At 46.0% G+C, this 24845-nt stretch overlaps 3 protein-coding genes across 4 annotated transcripts in view; 1 reads left to right on the top strand and 2 right to left on the bottom strand.

Moving 5' to 3' along the window:
- The window catches only part of ELP1 (elongator acetyltransferase complex subunit 1), a 56218-nt gene extending 42500 nt beyond the window's left edge, over positions 1 to 13718 (bottom strand). The window contains exons 1-10 of the mRNA XM_004600288.2: positions 13598 to 13718; positions 11063 to 11265; positions 10022 to 10174; positions 8326 to 8407; positions 6987 to 7067; positions 4913 to 4998; positions 4360 to 4456; positions 3918 to 4008; positions 2078 to 2201; positions 1374 to 1467 (exon numbers count right to left, since the gene is read on the bottom strand). Coding sequence (XP_004600345.2) covers positions 1374 to 1467; positions 2078 to 2201; positions 3918 to 4008; positions 4360 to 4456; positions 4913 to 4998; positions 6987 to 7067; positions 8326 to 8407; positions 10022 to 10174; positions 11063 to 11212 — 958 coding nt within the window. The 5' untranslated portion in view covers positions 11213 to 11265; positions 13598 to 13718. The remainder of the gene's footprint in view (positions 1 to 1373; positions 1468 to 2077; positions 2202 to 3917; positions 4009 to 4359; positions 4457 to 4912; positions 4999 to 6986; positions 7068 to 8325; positions 8408 to 10021; positions 10175 to 11062; positions 11266 to 13597) is intronic.
- Positions 13719 to 13934: 216 nt separating this feature from the next.
- ABITRAM (actin binding transcription modulator) lies at positions 13935 to 20236 on the top strand. Its single transcript, XM_004600447.2, has 6 exons — positions 13935 to 14086; positions 15907 to 15958; positions 16537 to 16666; positions 18249 to 18325; positions 18402 to 18471; positions 18557 to 20236. Exons 1-6 carry the CDS (start codon positions 14008 to 14010, stop codon positions 18692 to 18694), a joined length of 546 nt encoding a protein of 181 aa, XP_004600504.2. The 5' UTR covers positions 13935 to 14007; the 3' UTR covers positions 18695 to 20236.
- A 130-nt stretch (positions 20237 to 20366) lies between these two features.
- CTNNAL1 (catenin alpha like 1) overlaps positions 20367 to 24845 on the bottom strand; it is a 68726-nt gene continuing 64247 nt past the window's right edge. The window contains exons 15-19 of one of the 2 annotated variants that reach the window (XM_004600448.2): positions 23170 to 23218; positions 22285 to 22341; positions 22065 to 22178; positions 21074 to 21157; positions 20367 to 20957 (exon numbers count right to left, since the gene is read on the bottom strand). In XM_004600448.2, the coding sequence (XP_004600505.2) occupies positions 20892 to 20957; positions 21074 to 21157; positions 22065 to 22178; positions 22285 to 22341; positions 23170 to 23218 (370 nt within the window). In that variant the 3' untranslated portion in view covers positions 20367 to 20891. The remainder of the gene's footprint in view (positions 20958 to 21073; positions 21158 to 22064; positions 22179 to 22284; positions 22342 to 23169; positions 23219 to 24845) is intronic. The other variant, XM_055120559.1, reaches the window with a different exon arrangement.

Genomic DNA, 24845 nt, shown 5'->3' with positions numbered 1-24845 from the left:
GAATAAATTTCAGAGGGCTAATGCACAGCACGGTGACTCCAATTAATAGGTACGGTCCAGGCTGCCCTGCAAGATCTTCAACATCCTCACCTTAATAAAATAGTGACATTTATGTAAGGTGAAGGATGTGGTAACTGACCTTGCTACGGTAGAGGGAAGTTGGGGGTGAGGGGGAAAGAACTAAACATTTCAAAACCAAACTTTATTAAAACAGGTGACAGACCAATCGACCTTATGAATTTTCTTCAAATGTCTCCCTGACGGCTGATCACAGCAAATATTAAAGCATAACCTAGTTACTTAACTATCTTCTTTAATTTACATAAGGGAGAGTAACTCTCTGATTTCTCAATGTTTTCACCTATTACGAACATATTAAAAACATGTTGACAAATGTAAAAGCTCTCCAGGGCCCGGGAGTTGGCCCACCGGGTGGGAGTGCATGTTTTTACTGTAGGAGCCATGGTCTCAGCCCCAAAACCACACGGTCCCCTCAGGAGGAGCACCCCCGTACACAAAACAAGCTAGAAAAGATCCTTATGCCTAGTCCAATTTCTCTTTCATTTCGGCAGGATTTCTTTCTCTCATATTTTAATTTCCTGGAGTATTACCATCCAGGAGAAAGGACTGAGGAATGGTGAGGGTCCACTTTACGTGCCAACACGGCTAGCCTCAGAGTGGGCTGTTCGCTCAGAGACCGGCGCAGATGCCACTGGGAAGGTACTCTGCAGAGGAACCCACACTGACCATCAGTGGACTCTCCACCGTGCCCTGTGTCCACGAGTCAGTACGTGACAGTGTCCTTAGAAAGGTGGGTTTTGTCTCACGAGTCACAGCTCTCAACAAGGAACACTCAGATTCCCCAAAGGCGGAATTCTCACTCAAGACTGCAATACGAAGAGCCTGAGGGAGAGTAGAGCGGGCAGGGCGCCGGCCTTGCAAGCAGCCGACCCCAGTTCAATCCCCAGCACCCCAGATGGTCCCCTGAGCCCCGCCAGGAATGATCCCGGAGTAAAGACTGGGCACTGCTGATGTGAATAGCCGCAAAACAAAAGCAAAAAAAAAAAAACAAAAAACCCCAAGACTCTATTGTAAAATCCTCCCTGAATTTTCATATTACTGGTCTCTGCAACATAATTCAGACTCAAGACTCAGTGTTAGCTAAGTCACCATCAGCTCTGGGTGAGTCCGCAGCCAATCCAGGCTCTGTGGCTCTAAAGAACCCTACTGGCACAGAACTGGAATTCCTAAGAAAACCCCGGCCGCTCCTCCATCTCTGTGTGCCTCAGCTGTCTCGGGTTCCACCACAGAGCCGCAGAGAGGGGAGGGCGCGCCATGTGCCGGCCAACAATCGCCAGAGGGCGTTGCTTTACCGTAGGCTTTCCGGGAGGAGCTGTCTTCGCCCTGAAGATCCTCCAGCCACACTGCGAGCACAGTGGAGTCTGCGTTCCAGAGGAGTTCATTCACCTCGGGTGGGAAAAGCATCAGTCATTAGCCTCTCCTAATTTAACAATTTTTATGATGGCCCAATACTCTTCTCCGACAAAACTGAGAATCTTGGGTTGATGGTTTTTGGTTTTTTCGTTTGTTTATTTTTGGGTCACACCCAGCGATGCACAGGGGTTACTCGTGGCTCTTCACTCAGGAATTACCTCTGGCGGTGCTCAGGGGGCCATATGGGATGCTGGGAATCCAACCCAGGTCGCCCGCGTGCAAGGCAAATGCCCTACCCGCTGTGCTATCGCTCCTGCCCCCTCGGTTGATGGTTAACTGAGGATTACTAACCCACAATGCCATTAAATCATCCTGGGGAACATGCATTCGTATAAAAGAACTGAAAAATTTTAAATGCTTATGGTTAAAAAAAAGGGGAGGGCAGGGAGCTAGTAGAAGGCTTAAAGAGGCCTGCCCTTGAGCTAACCACAGTGGGGGCCAGGGGGCCGGTCGAGGGGGGAGGACACTGGTGGACGGCTTGGTGCCAGAACCTGGTATGAAGCCTCTACTTAGGGTCATATCCAGTGCAAACCTCCTCTATGGAAACCTCTAAATTCATCAGTGAAACAACACAAGCACCTACCTTCACCTCATCTTTGTAGAAAGGGAGAGTAAACTGTCCATGGAGAAGTCCATTTTTCTCAAAAAATACAACATCCTGCTGGTTGGGTTTATCTTGCGTGGATGCGATCAAACTGCCAGAGGGTCTGAAAGTAAACCCAGAGTGTCAGGATACCCAAAAGCGTGTCCAGCTGGCTAAGAGAAAACTGAAATGCAACGGCAAACAGTATCTCCAGCAAGACCCAACTCCCTCCATCCACCCAAGAACGCCAGGAGTCGCCAGGAGCCCACCGGCAAGCAGTACTAGTGCAGGGCTGTCTGCCCAGGCAGGTCTCCTGTACACAAAGACAAACGTAGACAACCCTGGAGTGACATTTTTTTCTGGAGTGAGTGTGTGTGTGTGTGTGTGTGTGTGTGTGTGTGTGTGTGTGTGTGTGTGTGTGTGGTGGGGCAGGGGAGGTCAAGGGGGTCGAGTGGGGATGCTCATGGCTTACCCCTTATTCTTGCTCTCAGGGATCATTCCTGGCAGTGCTCAGGAGACCACAGGGGGTCCTGGGGGATGATACCCAGGGAAGCTACATGCAAGGCAAGGGCTCTGCCCGCTGTAAAACTTGGGATGACGGATTAGTCATCCCAAGTCTAACGTCCTATAAAACCACAAACTTTCTCCTTCAATCACATTGTTTTTAGGAAGTATTTCATCCTCAGAGATGTGTGTCTGAAGGCTTCCAAATACACTGGACACAACACAATCACCTCATTTACTCACGTGCGTCTCTAGAGTTTTCATTCAGATACATTTCTTTGTTTGCTCTGTCAGCCAATAGCCAAAAACTGCCAGAAACAAGCCATCAAAAGCCTAGAGAGAGAATGGGCTCGCTTCTGACGGCTGCTACTGAGATGGAAAAAATTTCTTCTGTCTACAGCAGGGGCAGGGAAGGTACTAGAAATCACTCATGGTATGGTGCTTCTCAGCCACTCTGCCAGGACCAAATGGCCTGTGAGCGATGTTACATGACCCTTGGTGGGCAAAGGGCTGCCCACCCTGACCTCCAGTCAGGACAGCCGCAGACCACAGGCAGCAAGTGGCTACAGAGAGACCCTGAGTCAAAATCTGACTCATCCCAAATTTAGGCTGCAAGGTTCCTAGCGAGCAGATCCCCCGGGGGCGGGTGACTGTGCAGTGGAAAGAAAGGCTTCTCCTGCTTTTCACCAAAGCCCCCTTGCTCTGCAGACCCCTCCAACAGTCCTCTAAGCACCAATTTCTCTTCCGCATGATGGTTTCAGAAGGCTCTGCCTCTGGCACACAACATGTGTGGGCCTTAGAATGGTGAGTACTGAGAAGGGTCAGAGAGATGGGACGGAGGGTAGGGGGTTTTGCACATGGCTGTCCTGGGTTTGATCCCCGGCACCAAACATGATGCCTGAAGCCCTGCCAGGAGCGACCCTTGAGCACAGAGCCAGGATTAAGGCCTGAACACAGCTCCGTGTGGCACCAACAGAGCCCCCACCCCATGCCGCCTCCTCCTCCTGCCAAAAAATAAAATAAAATAAAAAAGAACCAAGAAAGAAGCTGGGGAGATAAACTGGTAAACAAGCTATGTATGCAGGAGGCCCAGGTTCAGTCCCCGGCACATGGTCCTGAAACACTGCTAGGTGTGACTCCAACACACACACACACACACACACACACCCCCTCTACACCTGAGAAGCCGCTCAGAATGTGATTCTTTAAACTTAATTCAGAGCACTAAAAGGAAAACAATGTAAATTACACCGAATGAGGAGCAGGAAAGGGTTCTTCGGTGTTAAACTCCTATAAACAGAAGTTACCCCATCCCGAGGGCTTCTTTCCCACTCACTTCCATGCCAGAGCTGGTCCGAGTCCTGCCACGGGCTCACTGGTTGACTGCAGGGCAAACTCTCGGTTCCACACTCGGACCTTCCGGGCCCCTGGGGACCAGAAACACACACTCTTAGCACATTCTGACCAAATGCCGTCAAGTTAAAACTTTCCAACATTAAACCAATAAACAGGACAAGAAAAGGCGCCCCATGGGCACATGGTCATAATTTCACAGTCTTATTACAAATGCTGGCCACCAGGCAGGACACAGGGCCAGATGACTGCCCAGAGCTCTTCTCATTCTTAGCTCTAGAGTCATTAGCATCTAAAGCTAAAGGTGTTTATTTCATTTATGAAATTAGCAAAAAATTTAAAAATAAGACCTCAAAGCAAAAGGAAGAAAGCCTTCCTGAATTAGTGAGATCAATCTTGTATGTAACAGCAACTGATTTCCATACCTGTCTCTGGGCAAACGACGCTCACGGCAAAGAACTGGCCATCACCACGCCAAGTCACCCGGGGCCTGTGGTCATCCCAGGGCAATGCCGACTCGTGCTGAAGGAAGAAGAAACACAAAGGGTACCGAGGGGTCGGAAAGGGTCCACATCAATACGCTGTCGCCTACTACATTTGTACCTTCGCTTGAAGGTTTCTTAGACCCGGAGATAATCAAGGAAAAGAATTTAAAACGAAGTAATTCCTTGGGCTTCAAAGAAAGAGGGACAAGGGGGGCTGGAGCGATAGCACAGCAGGTAGGGCATTTGCCTTGCACGCGGCAGACCCAGGTTCGAATCCCAGCATCCCATATGGTCCCCTGAGCACCGCCAGGAGAAATTCCTGAGTGCATGAGCCAGGAGTGACCCCTGTGCATCGCCGGGTGTGACCCAAAAACCAAAAAGAAAAAAAAGAGAAAAAAAAGGAAGAGGGACAGGTGGTGGTGGACTGACCCCAGGGCTGTGCATGTCACCACAGACCCTCTGCCCGATTCCACCCCCACCGGCCCAGGCTTACCGTGTGCATCTGAAAGGCCGCCTGCCTCCCTTCTGATCCGTGGAACTGGGTCTCCTTCTTGCCCCACCCAAGAGTGACAAACTTGCCTAGAGAACAGATGGTTGAGAACACACAGGACACCCAATAAGCTAACAGAAGCAAATTCGTTGCGGGTCTTCAGGAAGCGTGTCAGATTCTCTGAGATTACTTAATCAACTGATCAGCCGTCAATGCTCACCAAATCCTACCCTCTCTATTATATGCAGCTGGGATTATAAAGTAACTGAAAGGCCTTTACCTTGGAACACTTTATTGCCATCTTATGTGCTCTAAAGCCCCTTGATGATGGTGAGCAATGCATCCCACTTTGCAAGAAGAAAGAAACACCAAGAGTTTTGAGCATTATGTCCATGAATAACAATGCCTGAGACTCAGCTTGAAAAAGAACAAACTGGAAATAAAATCCTGACTGTAAACATTCAATTCAATATAACCTCACTGTTAGCAGTAGGGGCCTAGAGAACACCAAATCCAGCACCTCACACACACAGGAGTGTGCAGGGCCCCTCCTGGCAGAAGCCAAGATCAGAACACAGGTGGCAGCCTTCTAGGCTGGGGTTCTCTCTAACTCACACTGCTTCTCTCACACAAGTCAAGAGCGGCTGAAACAAGACAGCCTCTCAGCCCCTGGAGGAAGGAAGACGTGGTAAGAATTGCAGGGGCTGGAGAACTGGTGCAGCAAACGGGGCTCTTGCCTTGAGTGAGTCAGGACTCAGCACTGAGCACTGCGAGATGGGGCTCAAGAAAACAAAACAAAGAGAGATTTCCTGCAGAGCTATCCCTGAAGGCAGCAGCCAGACGCAGGCCCCAGCACTGGATTCTGAGGAAGCAGAGCTGATTTCTGTGGTCAGTAGGGCAGTGTCTACGCTGCACGGACACATCCAAGCGTCCCCTGCCGCTGCACACAAACAGCAATGTCCATCCATCCTGCTGGTCACTCCTGGGCGCGTATCGAAACGTCCCCACAGACTGGTTGGAGAGAGAGCACAGCGCGTGCCTTGATCATGCCAGCCTGGACTGGAGCCCCAGCACTACAGAGGGTTCCCTGAGTGATCCTGAGCACTGCCCGGTGCGGCCAGAATAACAAGAATAAGCTCAAATGAACGAATGGAAGTTTCCACAGAGAGGCAGAGGAGCGAGGAGTGACGTGAGAGGGCTCCAGATGGCGAGCGGTGGGGTCCGCACACTCCAGCCGGCATCTGCTCCCGTGGACCGACCCTTACGGGGACCTTATCCTCCCCTGCTCCACTCTCTCACAGCAGAGACGAGGAGCTGCAAAGCCAGAATACTGACTAGCCCCTTGAACACGTCATCAACCCCGGGTTAAAGGAAAAGGACTTCCTGTTCCACAGAGGGCTGTTTGAAATGGACTTCTTTATTTTTATTCTCCTGGGTTCTTAGGAAGGGCAGGGGCTTTCCCTAGAAGAGGTGCTGGTTACCACCCCTTCTCCCACCCCACCCCCCATGACTCCTTAAAGCCGGTGGCCCCAGAGTTCCTCCGTGGGTCCTAGACCCCTCCAGAGACACACCACTCACAAGACAGTCAAGCCTGTGAAGCAAAGGCTGCCTCTGTGCCAGTGACTCCCAGCCCGTCCCCACCGCGCTGGCTCTCGGCTGCCTGCTACCGTCTGATGCACACTGCCCCAAGACGCAAAGGGAAATACTCGCCTACCAATCACACACTGGCACTCCCTACCCCGCCTCTCCAGCCTCACAAAGTGGGGGTCGGGGGCAGATGGGAGGGATCTTGAGACACCGGTGGTGGGATATGGGCACGCTGGTGGCGGGTGCGCTGTTGGAACACTGTAAGCCGGAAACTATCATTAAAGTATTGCAAACCACAGCACCTCAGTCACACCAAAAAGAAAATCTAAACTTGGCAATTGGACATTTAATACACCAAGGTTTAAAAAGCTTCATGGCTTTCTTCAGTTTATATGGTTTTGAGTATACAGCAAGAAAATGATCAAACCTGAGAAGAAATTCAAGTCACAAATTGAAATTCAAGTCACAAGTCAATCAAAGTTCTACTCACTTTCACCAAAATCCTCCTGGTGGATTTGTTGCTCCATGATTGGTTCAAAGTCTTTCGTCATCATAATCAGGGTCTGCTGACCTTGAAGGAGCACAAACAACAATGGTTTTTGTTTTCATGTAACGAATCTGACATTCCCTAAGTATCTACGGCCCTGAAAGCCACAGAGCTGAAGAAAAACCATTCATGGTCAGCAGAGGGCAGACAACACACTCAGAACATCTTGACTCATTTAAAAATAATAGAGCAGCGGGGCCAGAAGAGCCCAGTGAGTAAAGTGCTTGCCTTGCACACGGCCAGCTGGGGTTTGATCCCCCGAATTCCGCCAGGAGAGTCCTGAACACGGAGCTAGCAAGAGCGCCACCGGGTGTGGTCCCCAAAACCAAATAAAGTAACAACTTTGGTTAAGTCATCATTATTTCCAACTATTTAGGTATGCAAAACTAGCCAAAAAATTCATATGGCACAGATGAGAGAGACGGTACAGGAAGTAAGGTGCTTGGCATAGTATACAGCTGACCCCAGTTCAATGCCCAGCACCACATGTGGTCTCCTGAGCACCACCAGGAGTTACCCCTAAGCACAGAGCCAGGAGTAAGCCCTGAACACCACTGGGTATACCCCCAGTGTATATTTAGCTGAAAGAATACTACGTAACTGTAAAAAAGGATGAAATCAAAAAATCACACAGCCCTCCTCCACTAACTTCAACACTTTAGTCACTAGTACATGCTTCACTGGGGTGCAAGTTAAAAAAAAAATAATTCATCTGGAATTAAAAGAAAGGGGGAAAGCAGTGTTTGAAAGGCGGTAAGAGCTCTTAAGAGAGCTGTAAAAAGCAGGGCAGGAGAGAGTACAGTAGAGAGGGTGCTTGCCTTGCACACAGCTGACCCAAGTTTGAGCCCCAGCACCACAAACAGTCCCTGAGCACCATCGTGGATAGCCCCAAAATAAGCTCTAAGAAGCATTTTTAGTACGTGTTTACACAGCAACTTTTCACTGAAGTCAGGTGAAAAAACAAATCTTGCTGGCTGGAGGTACAGATCAATGAAGGTGGGAGGCTCCAGGCTCCATCCACCCAGCACTACAGAAACACTACTGATGCTTGACTTTTCCAGGTTCTACAACTTTGTTTCCCATTCCCAAATGAAGGGACATAAAGACTTTTAAAGTAAAATATTAAAATGTCAAACGAGCTTAGATACACACACACATTCCTGATAAGGATGGTCTGATAACCACAAAGATGCTCATGAAACTGAATCATCCGGCCAGTTAAGCCCGGGAGGTATCAGGAATCGAGTTTTAGAAAAGCCGCCAGTTCCAGTGACAAGCTCACCTGTAACGAGGAGCACCAGCTCCTGGTCAGGGCTCCAGCTCATGACACAGATACCGCTGGCAACGCTTCCGACACATTCCAGCTGAGACAGAGACAAGAGATGAGACTTGAGAAAAACAGCAGTGGCTGGCTGTTTACTAGAGACTTCATCAGAAAAATCCACCACAAAGCAAACATTCATCCGGTGACAGGGTGGCTGAGCATGATACAGAGCATTGGGGCTACACACACCTGGAAGCTCCATCCCTTCCCCAAGGTATCTCATGGAGAAGATGAAAATATGATTTTTTAAAAAATCATTAAATAATCGGGGCCAGAGCGATAGCACAGCAGGTAGGGCATTCGCCTTACACGCAGCCGACCCGGGTTCGATCCCCGGCATCCCATATGGTCCCCCGAGCACCGCCAGGAGTGATTCCTGAGTGCAAAGCCAGGAGTAACCCCAGAGCATCGCTGGGTGTGACCCAAAAAGCAAAAATAAATAAATAAATAAATAATAAATAAATAAAAAAATCATTAAATAATCTTGGTGAGAGCTCCATGTGCACAGTAAGGAACAGGGATTCACTGTCTTGCAGGTCCGAGAAGGTCCCAGCACGATGGACAGCAACTAACTGGAGGAGCCCCGCAATCTGGAAAATTCTACGAAACACTTTTTTTTTTTTTACGAAACACTTTTCAAGTAAACACGTGAAATTTACATATGAGAAACACTAACAGAGTTATACTTGAGAGTTTTGCTATTTCTCTCCATGAATGGAGAGTAAGGTTTCATTTATTTATTTATTTTTGGTTTCGGGGTCACACCCAGTGATGGCCCAGGCTCTGCACTCAGGAATAACTCCCGGCAGTGCTTGGAGGACCGAATGGGATGCAAGGGGTCCAACCTGGGTTGGGAGCATGCAAGGCAAGTGCCTTACCCACTGTACTACCTCTCCAGCCTCAAGATGTAAGGTTTGTTATGACACTGAATGAGAGGTTAAAATGAAGGTGCCACATTCAGAGCACCAGGGGCCAAATCCCCTCTGACAACTGCATTTCCTTGACCTATTAAAGCATGACTCAATTTCTCCTTCTTAAGAATGAGAAACAACAATCTTCCTTCCTCTTAAGGGTTCAGTAAAGAATAAATTTAAAACAATCTTGTTTGTTTGGGGGGCACACTTGGCAATCCTGAGGGGTTACTCCTGGCTCTGCACTCAAGAATCACCCCTGGCAGACACCGGAGACCGTATAGGATGCTGGAAATTGAACCTGGCTCCAGACCCAGAATAAATAAAATTTTGCATGAGAAGTCCTTGGAAAAGTACTTGGTACATTGTAAGATTTAGTTGATATTAGCAGCTGTTACTATTATATCAATAATGCAACTCTTGTGACAAAATCAACATTAACAATACCAAATTGGGCCTGAGCAGCAGTACAGCAGGTAGGGCACTTGTCTTGCAAACGGCCAAGCCAGGTTCAATCCTTGGCACCCTGTATGGTCCCTAGAGCCTACCAGGAGTGACCTATGAGTGCAGAGCCAGGGGTCAGCCCTGAGCACTGCCAGGTGGGGCCCAAAGAAAAATAAAAACAAGAAAGACAAAATATATAATTGTAAGATGCTTATATATGATGGCTCCCAAGTCTTTAAACTTCTGCACAAGGGACCTGTTTGAGCCGGGATTCTGCCTCCCTGGCGGTTTCGGCCTACCTGGTGCGTGCTGAGATTGCAGAGAATGACGTCCCCCGAGGCTGTGGCCACACACACGGACTCCTGATCCAGCAAGTCCTGAACACCAACGATGCGACCACTTCCGTCCTCCGGGAGAAAACCTTCTGCCACTAGAGAAATTTCATTTTTCACCTTCCATCAAAGCAAAACAAACAAATCAATCTCCTTTCAAGGTCATTTCCAGAAATCAAATACTTTTTAATGTTTCTCTAATTATATTAAAGCTTTCAGAAAGGTTTTTGCCATGTTAAAATTCAAACTTTCATTTGAGAATTATCATAACACTATTCTCTTTAATAACAATGTTTAAAATATTTTTGCTAAGCAAAACCAGAAAGAAGTCTTTTAAAAATGTCCAATAACACCTGGTATTAAAAAAAAAAAAAGCAGTTTTCTAAGATTTCTACAGAAAAGGGGGAAAATGTAATCATCTAAAGGAATGAATCATCATATTAAGGAAATATAGGTAAGGGAAGTATCAGATTTCATCCTAACAGTGTCCTGTGCTTAGGATCCAGTGAGGGTCTGATGGGGTTAGCATGGGTCGGGAGAGTGAAAAGCAGTTTCTAAAAATTCTACAGCCAATTTTCATCTGTGTTATCTGTTGAAAACCACTATTAAGGGTAATAATTACATATAAAAGGGGAAAAAGTATAGTAGCCACAAAAAAATTTAAGAGATTTTTCTCAATTTTAATTCAAAATAGAAGCCAGGTAAAAAGGACTCATGCTTGATATCAAGATAAAGGAATATACATTGAAAGGAATATTAATACGGTAAGATTTAAAGCAAATACTGTCTGGCTTTTAAAGCCTGTCTGTCTGTCTGTCCGTCCGTGTGTCTCTCTCTCTCTCTCTCTCTCTCTCTCTCTCTCTCTCTCTCTCTCTCTCTCACAAACACACACACACACACACAAACACACACACAGAGACACAGAGTAAATACTATGAGGGAAGATTATCTGGAAGCAGGCAAGTCAAGGGTCATGCCAAGCACAGGTATTTTCCACTAGTAACCTACTTCTCTCGCGCCAGGGTCAACTTCTGTCAGTCCATGCTCTGAGCCAATGAGCACTGTCCCCTGTTCAGTTCGCAGAGTGAAGCACTGAGGCCTCCCTGGAGCCTGAATATCCCGAAACTCCAGGGTACGAAGTAACTTGAGGTTTCTCATGATGTTGATTCCCGAGAGAAAAGTACAAATATCCTCTGCTGAAGCATAAATCCCTAAAAGAGAAAGAAACAGTCTAACAATGACAAACCACACATAAGAAAAATGACTTAAGGGGCTAGAAAGGAACAGAGCAATGGGGAAGAAACCAACATCGGTCTCCTCTGAAGCCCCATGGGAGGGACAGCTGCCACCCAACAGATCAACCTACAAATGGAGGAAAGTTGAGTCCCAACAAGGTTTCTTCTTTCTTAATCCTCAGGAATGTGAAAAAAAAAAAAAAAAAGAGAACACATGGGGAAACATTTCATATTTCAGAATATCTTTGTATAATCCTGACTGACTCATAAAATCATTAAGGGAAAATGTTTACCCCAGTGATACACACAAACTCACAGAGTTGAAGAAGAGCTGGGATAAGGTTACACTAATGGGGCTGGAAAGATAGTACAGAAAAGCAGAGAGTTGACCTTGCTTGGAGATGACCCAGATTAATCCCTGGCACCCCAAATGCTCCCTCAAGACTGGCCAGGAGTGTTCCTTCAGCACAGAGACAGGATAAGTCCTGAGCACCACTGGGTGTGGACCAAGACCAAAAAGCAAACAAAAAGATACATTAGTATCAGCAACTACACTTATTTATAAACTCGCTGTATATTATGTTCATTAAAAAAGTTAAGTGAAATTAAGCAGAAATTGTAGTAAGTATTCACAGTTCTCAGGAAGAAATGAAAACATGGAAATCACAACAGCTCACTTCAAAGCGATGACCAAGAGCGTGAAGGTACTTTAAGACCTGATATAACTGACTACACATGGTCTGTATTTCCAGGCCTGGCTGTCACCAGTGCGAGACAAAAGGGTGACAAAAGAATGATCAGGAAACCTACTTCGGTTTCGCAAAATCGGACTCATAACTACAACAATGCATGGTTTATTCAGATTTCTTTAAGAATTACAAATGGCCTAACTTCTGTTAGGGTTGACAATTACACAAACCACAGTGTTCTTAACAGTATCCCTCAATCTAAGGTGAACTCTTGGATTTAACTTGACATTTCATACATATGACATCAAAAGAATAAAGGTGAGCTTATCCTTACATTACCCAGCAGTTAATGTTGAGTAATAGAGTAATAGCAACAATACAGCATATAACAGGGATTAACAGGAAGGTGAAACTATACGAGTGAGGAAGAGTCTAAGGCAGACAATGGTTTGAAAGCTTTGGTGACAACTGTTACTGACTTTAGGAATAAGTTGAATCTGTATTATACCTTGCAGGGCTCTTTATTATTATCATTATTATTATTATTATTATTGAATCACCCTGAATACACAGAGCTTTCATGATTGAGTTTCAGTCATACAATGATAAAAGACCTAATCCTTACCAGTGCACATTTTCCACCACCAATGGCCCCAGTATCCCTCCCGCCACCCCCACCCCACCCCACCCCCTGCCTCTGTGGCAGGCACCTTCCTTCCTACTCTCTATTTTGGGCATCACAGTTTCTTGCAGATTTTTTAAAATTTTACTTTTTAATGAATCACCGTGAGGTACAGTTACAGATTTGCAAATTTTTGTGCTTATATTTCAGTTATACAATGTTCAAGTTCCTATCCCTCCACCAGTGCCCATTCTCCACCACCAATGATCCCCCACCCCCCACCCCACTCTGTCTCTGTGGCAAGGCATTTCCCTTTTGCTCTCTCTCCTTTTGGGTGTTGTGATTTGCAGTAGAGATATTGAGTGGCCATCAGTCGGTCTAGTCTACTTTCAGCCCGAATCTCCCATCGTGGGCGGGCCCTCCAAGCACCCTTTACTTGGTGGTCCCTTCTCTATCTGAGCTGCCTTTTCCCCCAGCATGTGAAGCTGGTTTCCAAGACGTAGAGAAGACCTCCTGGTCCTTATCTCTACTACTCTTGGGGGTTAGTCTCCCATTCTGTTACTTTATATTCCACAGATGAGTGCAATCTTTCTACATCCATCCCTCTCTCTCTGACTCATTTCACTTAACATGATACTCTCCATGTTGATCCACTTATATCCTTGCAGATTTTTAATCACAGCACTAATCCTAAAGAGAAAGCACACGAGGATTTCAACATCTCCAAGAAAACAGTTCCAATCCCGAGAAAGAACTGCAGCCCAGCAAGGAAACCCTCTCGGAACCTTCTACCGCCTCGCCCACGCATCAACAGGTTCGCTTTCAGTGGGGTTGCCCACCATCGCAAGGACTCCCCAGGTTGGGCAAGGATGCAACAGGCAGAGTTGGAGGCAGGAGGCCAAGCGTCAAGCCAGATCCAGGCATGGCCTGCAGCGGGCGGGCAGTGGGCAGGACGCGCCCGGGCAACAGCGCCTGGGCGGAGCGCTCCAACACTCACCTGCGCAGTGCTCTGAAGAGCCCCGGCCAAGCCCCGGCTCACCGGCTAGTGCAGCACCGAGACGCAGCTGGAGAGATGCTTGCACCAACCAGCTAGGGACACCAGCAAGCCAGCGTGCAGAGCGGCGCAGGACTGACGTCAAAGACGGAGAGGGGAGGGGCGGAAACTTCCGGTGCTCGGGTGAAGCGGAGGGGAGGGGCTTATATAATCCCGCCCCCTTTCCGCGTTTCAGCCTATTGCCTTCCAGCGTATCTCTGACGTCACGCGCAAATGCCCCCATCGGTTCCCGGTGGGCGGAGCTCGCAGAACGGGGAGAAAAAAACGCGCGTGCGTACGACTTAACCAGGCGCCGGAAACACGCCGGAAGGCCTCCGGGCCGGGTGGGCGGGGGTAGCGGCGCGGGGGTCGCTATGGCTACAGAGCCCGCGCAGGCTGGGCCGGCCGCCCCTTCGCTGGTGGATCGTTACTTCACCCGCTGGTACAAAGCAGGTAAGAGGGGTCGGAGGTAGGTCACTCCCTCCCGGGTCTCCGTGGCCCAGAGCTGCCGGCACCGGGCCCTGCGGGTGCCGTCTCCGCGTCGGAAGCGGCGGGGGTGGACATGTGCAGCGGCCTGGGGGCCTGGAGGGCGGCGAGGGTGCATTCTGCAGCTGGCAGGGCATTGCCAGGTCCCGGGGTGGGTTCCGCAGCTGGCAGGGTATTGCCAGGTCCCGGGGTGGACTCTGCAGCTGGCAGGGCATTGCCAGGTCCCAGGGTGGGTTCTGCAGCTGGCAGGGCATTGCCAAGTCCCAGGGTGGACTCTGCAGCTGGCAGGGCATTGCCAGGTCCCGGGGTGGACTCTGCAGCTGGCAGGGTATTGCCAGGTCCCAGGGTGGGTTCTGCAGCTGGAGGGCATTGCCAAGTCCCAGGGTGGACTCTGCAGCTGGCAGGGCATTGCCAAGTCCCAGGGTGGACTCTGCAGCTGGCAGGGCATTGCCAAGTCCCAGGCTGGGTTGCTTACGGGACCACGGGGATGCTCCGATTCCCAGGCGTAGCCCGCCAGGTTGGCACGGGGCTCCGTCTTGAGGGTCGGGTTTGAAGGGCTCGGCCCGAAGATCAGATCAGAAACCCAGATGGAGGGTCTCGAGCCGACCCGAGGAGAGTAAGTGACGATGAGGGAATTCACATCAAGGAATAGCCAGGACAAACCTCTGGTTGTTTTCAGATTTGCCGCTGAAAAGTACCCCCTAGGGGCGGAGGGGGGTGGGGGGAGTTCCAACGCCAGCACTTTGGGTCCAGGAGGCCTGGGTTCAATCCAGGGCAAGGCATTATACTCCTCATCGCCATGAAGGAGTCACCCCCTGCCAGCAACAGAACCTCAGTGGCCCCTGAGCACAGCCAGTGCCTCCCTCAAAAAAAAAAAAAAGAAAGTGAAAAGGAGGTAGGTGTAATTGTAACCCAAACTTGAAAGCTTGTAACTGTCTAGCGGTGATTCAATAAAATTTAAAAAATTAAAAGTACAAAAGAGGTAGATACCTCTGCTACTGTGGATACTCAGTATCAGTGGTTCTCTCATCATCCAAGCCCTTCTACAACTCTTTCGTGCTCTTTCCTTCAAAAAAATCATAGATATACTCACTTAAAAAAAAAAAAAACGATAGCATATTTTAGAGAGGTCGACTGTCCCAATTTAACCGGGACTATGGTTAAACTCCTATTTCTCCAGAAATCCTAGACATTCTGAGCCCTAACATGGGGACAGATCAGGATGATCAAGTCACTTTAAAATAGCCCATACAGGGCTGGAGCTACAGCACAGTGGGTAGGGCATTTGCCTTGCACACAGCTGACCTGAGTTAGATTCCCAGCATCCCATATGGTTCCCTGAGCACCGCCAGGGGTGATTCCTGAGAGCAGAGCCAGTAGTAACCCTTGTGCACCCCCAGGTGTGACCCAAAAATAAAATAAAATAGCCCAGAAAAAAACGGATGCTATTATATAAAGACATTATTGCTTAATTGCATTTCCTGAGTGTACTCATTTTACAATTGATCTTAGCCAAAAGGCTGAGAACAGATGAGTGTACTCATTTTAAATTGAGGATAAATGAGATGGAACCAAAGCTTAATTGATTTAACATTGACTGAATGAATGATCTTTCTGGGTTAGGTTCCTTTTAATAGCTTGGAACTCTTGAGGTATAAGCTCTTTGAGTCAAGGATATCAGTGATTGGCATGCATCTAGTTTTCCTAAGTAACTCTATGAACCAAGAAGTGCCACACAGCAAGAATAATCATTGACTCAACAACCAACAATTCATTTATTCTTGTAGATGTCAAAGGAAAACCCAGTGAGGACCATTGTATACTACAGCATTCTAATCGGTAAGCCAATTGGAATTTTAAGTTACCACCAAAAATGTCTTTCTGGGGTGGCAGCCAGACACGGTTAGAGTTTGAACAAACATTCATGGAATTATTTTTACTGTGTTGAAATGGTGTGGTCAATGATAGGAGTTTGGGTGACAAGAATGGAACTTTTACTCATTCTGAACAATAAAACAACCAGATTACTCAGACATTCAAATGGCAGACCACGCCCAGGGCCTGGTACTTGAGGTAACTAGTCCATGCCTGATCATGGAGTTGCCAGAGTCCATGAAGAAGGCACAGGTAGGGCATAGATGATACCCTATGCATGCTGGCATGAATGACTTTCCTGACTTCTGCCTTCGTCTACCTAAAGACCTGGGGTACTCTTCCCTTTCTGAAAGGAAATTGACTCCCACTTACATTATTGCATTCCCTTCTACACTCTAATTGAAGAGGAAAGTGGGAAAGGATGGGGAGATAATAGTTTGACGAAGCAAATGTTAATTCAGATACTGTTAGGCCAGTAGAACGACTCTGATGGGAGGGAGAATGTACCAAGCAGTAAAACAGGACCACCTCTCACTCTGTAGAATATGTGTCATCACACTGGCAGAATCTCATCCAGTTCTTCAAAGTGGAAAGAGAATTAAAAGCATCTCCTATCAAATCAGCACCAACTGCAGCAGACTTCAGAACAAGGTGTCCGGGAAATTTAAGCGGGTATGTCCCTGTCCTTGTCTACTTCTCTCCTGCCAGTCACGACATGTGCAGTTAGTCTGAAGAGCCAGAATATCCACACAGCATGCTCCCTGGCAATTTGAGATACTGATTTTAAGAATGCTGGAACCATAAAGTCTTAGTACCAAGACATGAGATATTTGTAAAAGTATGGTATCTGTCAAGATAGGGCCTGTGTCTTCATCATTATCATCCCCAGCATGGAGGGTAGAGAAAACAACCTTTGAAAGAAAATGCTAATGGCAGTGTAACAAAAAATTTCTAGTTTTATTATAATTTCAAATCCTACTAGTATTTCAAGTTCTATAAAATTCAGATTATCAAGTGTTTATTAAAAATACATAACCATCAATATATATTAAAGAAAAATACTTTCACAAATAAAATTCTTAAATTATATATTTGAGGTTATGGGAAAAAAATCACTGTGAGCAAATATGTAATAGTTGCTGCTTAACATTTTCCCATTCTTTAATGGTTGCCCGTTTTGGTACATCAGGACATGCCCTCTGCCCTCTACACATTGCTCACCTGTACCAAGTGTTACCTCTACTCTATAGATTATGATATGCTATGTAAAACTTTTGAGGCTGAGGATATGGTAGGCTTGCCTTGAATCCAGGCATAGAGCCAGGAGTAAGCGCTGGGCACAGCCTGGTGTGGCCCAAGTAACAAAAACAAAAACTTTACTCTGATTTCAAATATTTCTCAAAGCACTTTTTCAAAGTATTAAAATACCCCCAAAGGGGCAGAGAGATTGTCTGTTGGAGAGGGCACTTGCCTTGCACACAGGTGACCTGTGTTTGAGTCTTGGCACCCCCTAAGGTTCTTGAGCCTGCCAGGATTGATCCCTGAGTGCAGAGCCAGGAGTAAGTCCTGAGCACCACTGAGTGTGGCTCAAAAGCCAGAAAAGGAAAGAAAATTAGCCCATCTATAAAGTGTCTTCGTGATTGACCCTAAAAAAGAAGTTCCTTTATTATATTATAAAAATGTAGAAATCCTCATGAAAGTAACTGTAACAATACTGCTGCCATGCTGAAATGTTGGAATTTATATTACTGTGAATTGACAGATTTTCCTCTATTTAAGGTGTACACCGGGCTTTAGGTAGCCTATAAAAGGCATTCTTAATCTATAACTAAACTTCCAATTACTATGTATTTTATGTTGGTTTTCCCCCTAGAGTCTAGCCATAGCACATAACAGGCACCTGTATACAAATGTTTAAGTCACGGCTTTATTGTGCTTGTCATTTTTTTTTAACTGGTTTTTTGTTTTAGAGCCACACCCAACAATGCTCAGAGATTATTCCTTGCCTGCACTCAGGAATTATTCTTGATGGGCTCAGGCAACCATATAGGATGCCAGGGATTATACCCCAGGTCAGCCACGTGCAAAACAAATGCCCGACCCACTGTACTGTCACTCTGGTCCCTATGCTTATGTCATTTTTATTTAAAACTCTGTTCTAGGAATATATCCTGCTCTAACTCTGAGGGTTTTCTTTCAAAGGAAACTTTTTAAATGTGCATTAAGTAATTACGACTTCCCTTTTATTACACAGGGGGCACAGTTTCTAACAGAACTTGCACCTCTGTGTAAGATTTACTGTTCAGACGGAGAAGAATACACCGTATCTAGGTGAGTTACTCGTTTTGACTGTACACTTGGAAAAAAGGTAATATTTTTCTTCAAAACCATATTTTTCCCTTAATAGCTGTGTCAGAGGACGACTGATGGAAGTGAATGAAAACATTCTCCACGAGCCATCCATTCTGCAGGAGAAGGTAAAGAGGCAGAAAGTCGGATCCCGTGACGGTTCACCCTCTGGTCACTGGACTAGATTAATAAATTGCTCTGTTTTCTTGCCAGCCATCCACCGAAGGTTACATTGCAGTTGTCTTGCCCAAATTTGAAGAAAGCAAGAGCATAACAGAAGGTTTACTAACGCGAAAACAATATGAAGAAGTCTTGGTGAAACGCACGAATGTTGCAGCGGCCACCTCCTGAAGGCTGGCGTGGAGAGGGCATGCGCAGAGTGGACACTTCCCGCCCCCCTCGCCGGGCCGTGGGCTGCCGGCTGCCCCACAGAGGCGGCTTCCCATCCCGCCCCGGGAGACCTGCCCTGCACTGCGCCCAGTTCTCGTTCCCTGTCCAACGCGCCTAATCCCCATTTCATGTTTCAGCCTCCCAGACTGCCGCCCGGGGACTCCCTTCCTCCTCTGCTGCATTTTCTAACGAACAGTACATAAGCACAGGGTATTATTTTTGGTTAGTAACAAAATAGATATTTTCACGTAGATATTGTAGCATTAGGTACTGGTCTTAACTCAGTTTTCCATCATTGGAAGTTTTAAAATGAGTGGATCCTTCTGACCCTTCTTACCTTTACTTCACTGTGATATTACCAGAAAGTCTAACCTAGTGTTTCTCAAACTTTCTTCGTCCTCCCCTTCAACCTTGTGTCCTTCCTGTGCCCTAGCCTACCTGTCGGCTCCCTGGTCTCATGCTGTGTATCTCCCCCCCTCCCCCATTTATTGATTTTTTTTTTACCTAAAACCCTTTTACAATGAATTTCAGATAAAAAGAACCTTAAAATTTATTATTTTTCCTGAAAATACATGCACACATTTAAGTACCTCTTGTTGAGTAAAAATGACTTATTTTTACTTACATATTGGGGGCCAGGGAGATAGCTCTATAGAATGAGCGTATGCTTGGCTTGCAAGAACATGAACCTTTAACAGCTGATCCCCAGTACTGCATGGACCCCAGGGCACCAAGACACAATAGGTCCTGCACCCTGCGGGCTTAGGCAAACCCCTTCCACCCCAAAAAAGAATGTCAGGCTTATAAACATTTCTCCTGTTATTTCTATTGTAATTTGAAAGGATATTTTGTTACCAGGGATCAAAAAGTAGTGATTTGGGGTTTTTAGTTTGGAGGGTCACACCCAGCAGAGAGAGAGAGAGAGAGAGAGAGAGAGAGAGAGAGATGTGTATAGCCATCCAGGCTTTATAGCTGCTGAACAGGATGGAATCTGAAGGCCTCCATGAGATTAATCATTACAATGATTAAGCTAAGGAAGTGACCACTCGTGGTGCTCAGATACTAGGTGTGGTGTTGGGGATCAAAGTGGATCTGGCCACTTGTAAGGCAAGCTCTGTAACCCCTATACTATCAGTATTTCTCAGAGTAGATTTCATAAGACAAGGTAACAGATAATATTCGGGACAGACGGGCCAACCATGCCAGAGTGAAAATGTAAAGCCGTCTCCTGCTTAGTTCCTCCAGAATCCTGTGACGTGAGCTCACGGTGTGACTTCTGGGAGTGGGGAAGCAGCCGGCACCTGGTGAGATGCCTGGTGGGAACACGTGTGGTGCTGACATGAGCTGTGGCAGCACAGGGAAGAGCCCAGTCACAGACGAGGGAAAGAGTCAAGAAAAGCCCCTGGGTTTAAGGAAAAACCCAGGTCCAGCCAGAACTACTGTGTGTTTTCTGCTGAAGATTAGACCTTGCTGATAAGCTGAAAAGTGGGAAAAAAAAACACCAGGAAGTGCAGGTGTGTGTGTATGTATATATATATATATATATATATACACACACATACATACACACATATATATACCTGCATATACATATACGTGTATATATAATATATATATAAACACAAAAATATATATAAACACAAAAAACAGCTTTAATTTAAACTCAATCAGTGGGATGTTTGACTTGATTTTTGTTTGGGGGCCACACCCAGTGGTGCTCAGGGCTTACTCTTGGCTCTGCACTCAGGGATCACTCCTGGTGGTGCTCGGGGGGACACGGGTGTGGGGACTGATCTCAGAGCATGCAGGCAAACACCCTACTCGATGCTCTGTCCCTCCAGCCCCCTTGGCTCGAACCTGATTTGGGGCAGTGTCCCACTTTAAAATCACACCGTAGTCCCTTAGTAGCTCAGCTGGAAGAGCGGAGGACTGCAAAATCACACTGCAGTTTGGATTCTAGCAATTGCCATGGCATTTATTAGTTTCCAAAACTTTCACAACTGATTTTTATGATCAGAAAATACAGCAATATTTCATGGTGTTTCGGGTTGTTTTTTTTTTTAATAAAATTTTTGAATTTCTAAAAATATAAAGAATCATCTGTTTTAGAAAAATGTCGGCCTTGCCACCGGCCTTGCAGAGATCTGAGCCCGGAAGCTCAGGCTTTGCCGTTCACAGAGTCTTGATTTGTCACCGAGCCCCACCTGTTGTTTTCCATCTGAAACTGGAAAAGAAGACAATTAGTTTTCTACTTTACTTTGAAAATTAAAAAATTGAACAGCAACTTACTTTGGAGTTTTCATTCTAAGAATGTGAGTTGGAGTTAGATTTCTATCTCACCTTCTTCATCAGTTTATAGCAGAGCGAGAGGAGCTGCACCAAGACGGCCATTGTGGATCTCGCCTTGGTGATGCACTTATCAACCTGCAGTGGCAGAAACACACATGTTAGTGCTGGGGCCTAAGAGCAGCGACGCTGTGCTGTGGAATTCAGCATGTCCAAAGAAACCACATTTGAATGAAGCTACTGGTCCCTGGGGTCTGTTACAACTGCAAGTGATAAATGATTCTTATAGCCAAGGCACTGTAGCACTGTCGTCCTGTTCATCGATTTGCTCGAGCGGGCACCAGTAATGTCTCCATTGTGAGACTCGTTACTGTTTTCGGCATATCAAATACATCACGGGTAGCTTGCCAGGCTCTGCCGTATGGGCGGGATACTCTCGGTAGCTTGCTGGGCTCTCCAAGAGGGACAAGAGGAATTGAACCCGGGTCAGCCACATGCAAGGCAAACGCCTTACCCACTATGCTATCACTCTAGCCCTTAGTCAAGGCATTGAAAAGAAATGGAAATAAAAGGGCTGGAGAAATAGCACAGCGGGTAGGGTGTTTGCCTTGCACGCAGCCGACCCGGGTTCGATTCCCAGCGTCCCATATGGTCCCCTGAGCACCGCCAGGAGTAATTCCTGAGTGCAGAGCCAGGAGTAACCCCTGTGCATCACCAGGTGTGATCCAAAAAGAAAAAAAAAAAAAGGAAATAAAGGCTGGTGAGATACTATAGGGGCACTGCGTTGCATCCCACCAACCCAGGCCCAGGTTCTAATCCCCAGTACCACATACCCCCTGAGTACACTGGGGTGTATAAGCTCCTGAGTACCCCTGGGGGTTACTCCTGACAAGATCAGATAATTTTTTGTAAGACAGCCCTAAAATCCAAAATATAAAAAAAAATCACACTTCTGTGGATATTAAGCTTTTGAGGAAGAGGGGTTTGGCAATCAACTTGATGCATGTGAAAAGGATCTGCCTGATGAGGTCACTGTTCCTTTTACCTTTAGAAAGACTTGATTCTGAAAAGGTGTCCGAGTTAGTGTCTGGAGTTGCTGGCAGAGAGGAGTCAGCTTGTTTATTTCCAGGAGAAGCATAAGCTTGTCATCATCTCTCAGCTGAAACATAATTTAGGAAATGGTAACACTTCCAAAGCAGCCCCTCACTTAACTCTTACAAAAGCATTAATCATTGACCCCACCTCAGCAGATAGTCAGGCACTACCTGTTTGGAGAAAGCTTGTACACTTGAGGCCAGCTTGAAGCCCTCATCAGCAAAACCCTGGTGGAAAGGAAGAATCACAATTTTAGGTATATGTCTTACAGATACTAAGAAATGTATAAGAAATCCTATAAGTAACAGTATTATAAACAACTGTATCTTAAAAAAAAAAAAAGGAAAAAGGTGCCTGCCAAGAGGGTGGGAGGGAAACTGAGGACATCGATGAAGAGAAGTGAACACTGGTGAAGGAATAGATGTTGGGAAATTGCATGCCTGAAACTCAATCATAAATAACTTTGTAAATCACAGTGCCTCCATTAATTTTTTTCCATTAATTTTTTTTTAAAAAAAAGAAAAAAAGGGGGTGGCACAGTGGTTAGGGTGCTTGCTCAAAATCATCTGGACTATGGAAGGAGAAAACTACTATATCCTATGTTCCCACTAATGGCTTCAGACCAATGACAGATACCTTCTTACGGGTTAAGTCACTTCATCTATATCCCCTAATTAATAATAAAGAGGCCATTAAGCCTGTCTGGAATCCAGGAAGGTACTAGATGTATGAACCTACTAAAACACTATTTCGCTTACTTGGGAAAAACTAAAACTATTGCTTTATTGTATCTATTGACTGCTGAAGTTTACTCTCCTTTATTCTTATATTATTTGAGATTATTTTCCAATGTGATAAATTCAAAATACTCTATAAAACGTTCCTGAAATTACTTTTATTTTTTTCGCTTTTCTATCACTGTATAGTATATATATATACATACATGTATATATGTGTGTGCAGGCCAGCACATACAATTGATTCAGTAAATGGACTCAAAACTCACTACCCCCTTTTACAAGAATTTTAGTAGCACAAATGGAAAGAAAACATACCTCTAGCTGATGAATTAAATCCTGGGAAGTTTTCAGTGGCCCCTCTCCCCTGAAATGAAATTAATTTATGAAGGAGGCAAAAAGTTATGATATGAAATTTGGTTTTATGAGCAAAGTTTTAGTACCTTTTGTATGTTAATAGACTTGAAATTTGAAGAATAATATTGAATTTTCCTTCTATCCTTTTTCATTTTGCTCCACAAATAAAATCTATGAGACCTGATTAAATGCTGCACACGAAAGGTCTTTGTTAGGTAATAAAATAGCAGTTAGAAAACTGGCATTTCTGAGTCACATGCAGCCTTGACAGAAACCCAGCGATCTTCCATGAAGCCTATCACTGAAGTGTGAATTCCGAGTCTCTACGTGAACCTATTAACATTAGTGCTACCACTCTTTGTCCCTTAGTGGCTATGAGATATGACTTAGTGTCTATGAGATACGAACAAATGATTCCTGTTCTCTGATAAAGCTTGTGAGGATCGCATGAAGGTACAAAGAAGATATCACTTTAAGAATCATTAGGCCCCAACGCTGGACATTCAGCTATTAAGAATGTTTATAACATTATAAGTCAACCTTAATAACAGCCTGAGGAAGAAGTACACAGTTACTTAGCAAAACTACAAACCAGGTACTGTAAATGGGGCAGGGGTCAGATAGATCGCTCTCAAAGGGCCAGAGTACATGAGTTGCATACAGGAGGCTAGGGGCCAGTCTCCAACATATGATACCCCAAATTCTACCAAGAGTGACCTCTGAACATGAAGCCAAGAGTATTCCTTGAATACTAAGTCAGGAATAGCACCTGAGCACTGCCAGGTGTGGCCCAAAGATAAATAATTTAAAAGGATACAATAAAGGTGAATACATGTGTTTCTGAAAGTAGGCAATACTCTCATCCCTTTTTTGGATAGTTTAAATAGGATATGAGGGTGCAATCCTTGGATAGCAGCCGAGGGTGCAATTGGGGGGGATGGGGTGGTGCTTTCTGTTTCTTCTCTTTAGGTAGATTTAGAGGCAAAGAGATTATACAGGGGTTAAGGTGTTTGCCTTGTATGTGGCTCACCAGGTCCATTCCCTGGTATAATCCCATATATGACCTCCTCAAACTCTAGCCCCCCAAAAAAGGAAGGTAGATTCCCAGAGGTACCGATGAATCTTTTTGTTCTTGCTGTTTTGGGGGGAGTCACACCTGGTGATGCTCAGAGGCTATTCCTCACTCTGCACTCGGGAATTATTCCTGGTGACATATAGGACTGGACCACATCCCAGTCTGTTGCACGCAAGGCAAACGCCCTATCTATACCCCACTCTAGCCCATGATTAATCTTTTTTTTCTGAAAGGAGATAGTAAAACCAATAAATTTGGGTACCTCTGTTACTAGATGAAGTGGATATAATCATCACAGGTCTTAGATAAGAGAGAAAATCCTTCTGGGGGAGGGGGACAGACGCACTGACATGTGGGTAGAATCCAAGGACAGTGTGAGAGGTTACAGGCCAGGTCATGTGACAGAGACTCAACAAAAGGGCACGAGGTGTCATCCATTAGGAAAACCCCATTTTCTTTTCCTAAGCTCCAGTCTTCTGGTCCAAAAACTATTTTCCAGGAATAAGCTCCAGTCCATGGAGCTTCAGTGCTCCGGCTGCTCAGGACGTGACCCTCGGGCTTC

Source organism: Sorex araneus, chromosome 1 (assembly GCF_027595985.1).
Source record: "Sorex araneus isolate mSorAra2 chromosome 1, mSorAra2.pri, whole genome shotgun sequence".
NCBI classification, from domain to species: domain Eukaryota; kingdom Metazoa; phylum Chordata; class Mammalia; order Eulipotyphla; family Soricidae; genus Sorex; species Sorex araneus.
This window is presented reverse-complemented; position numbering and strand designations above follow the sequence as displayed.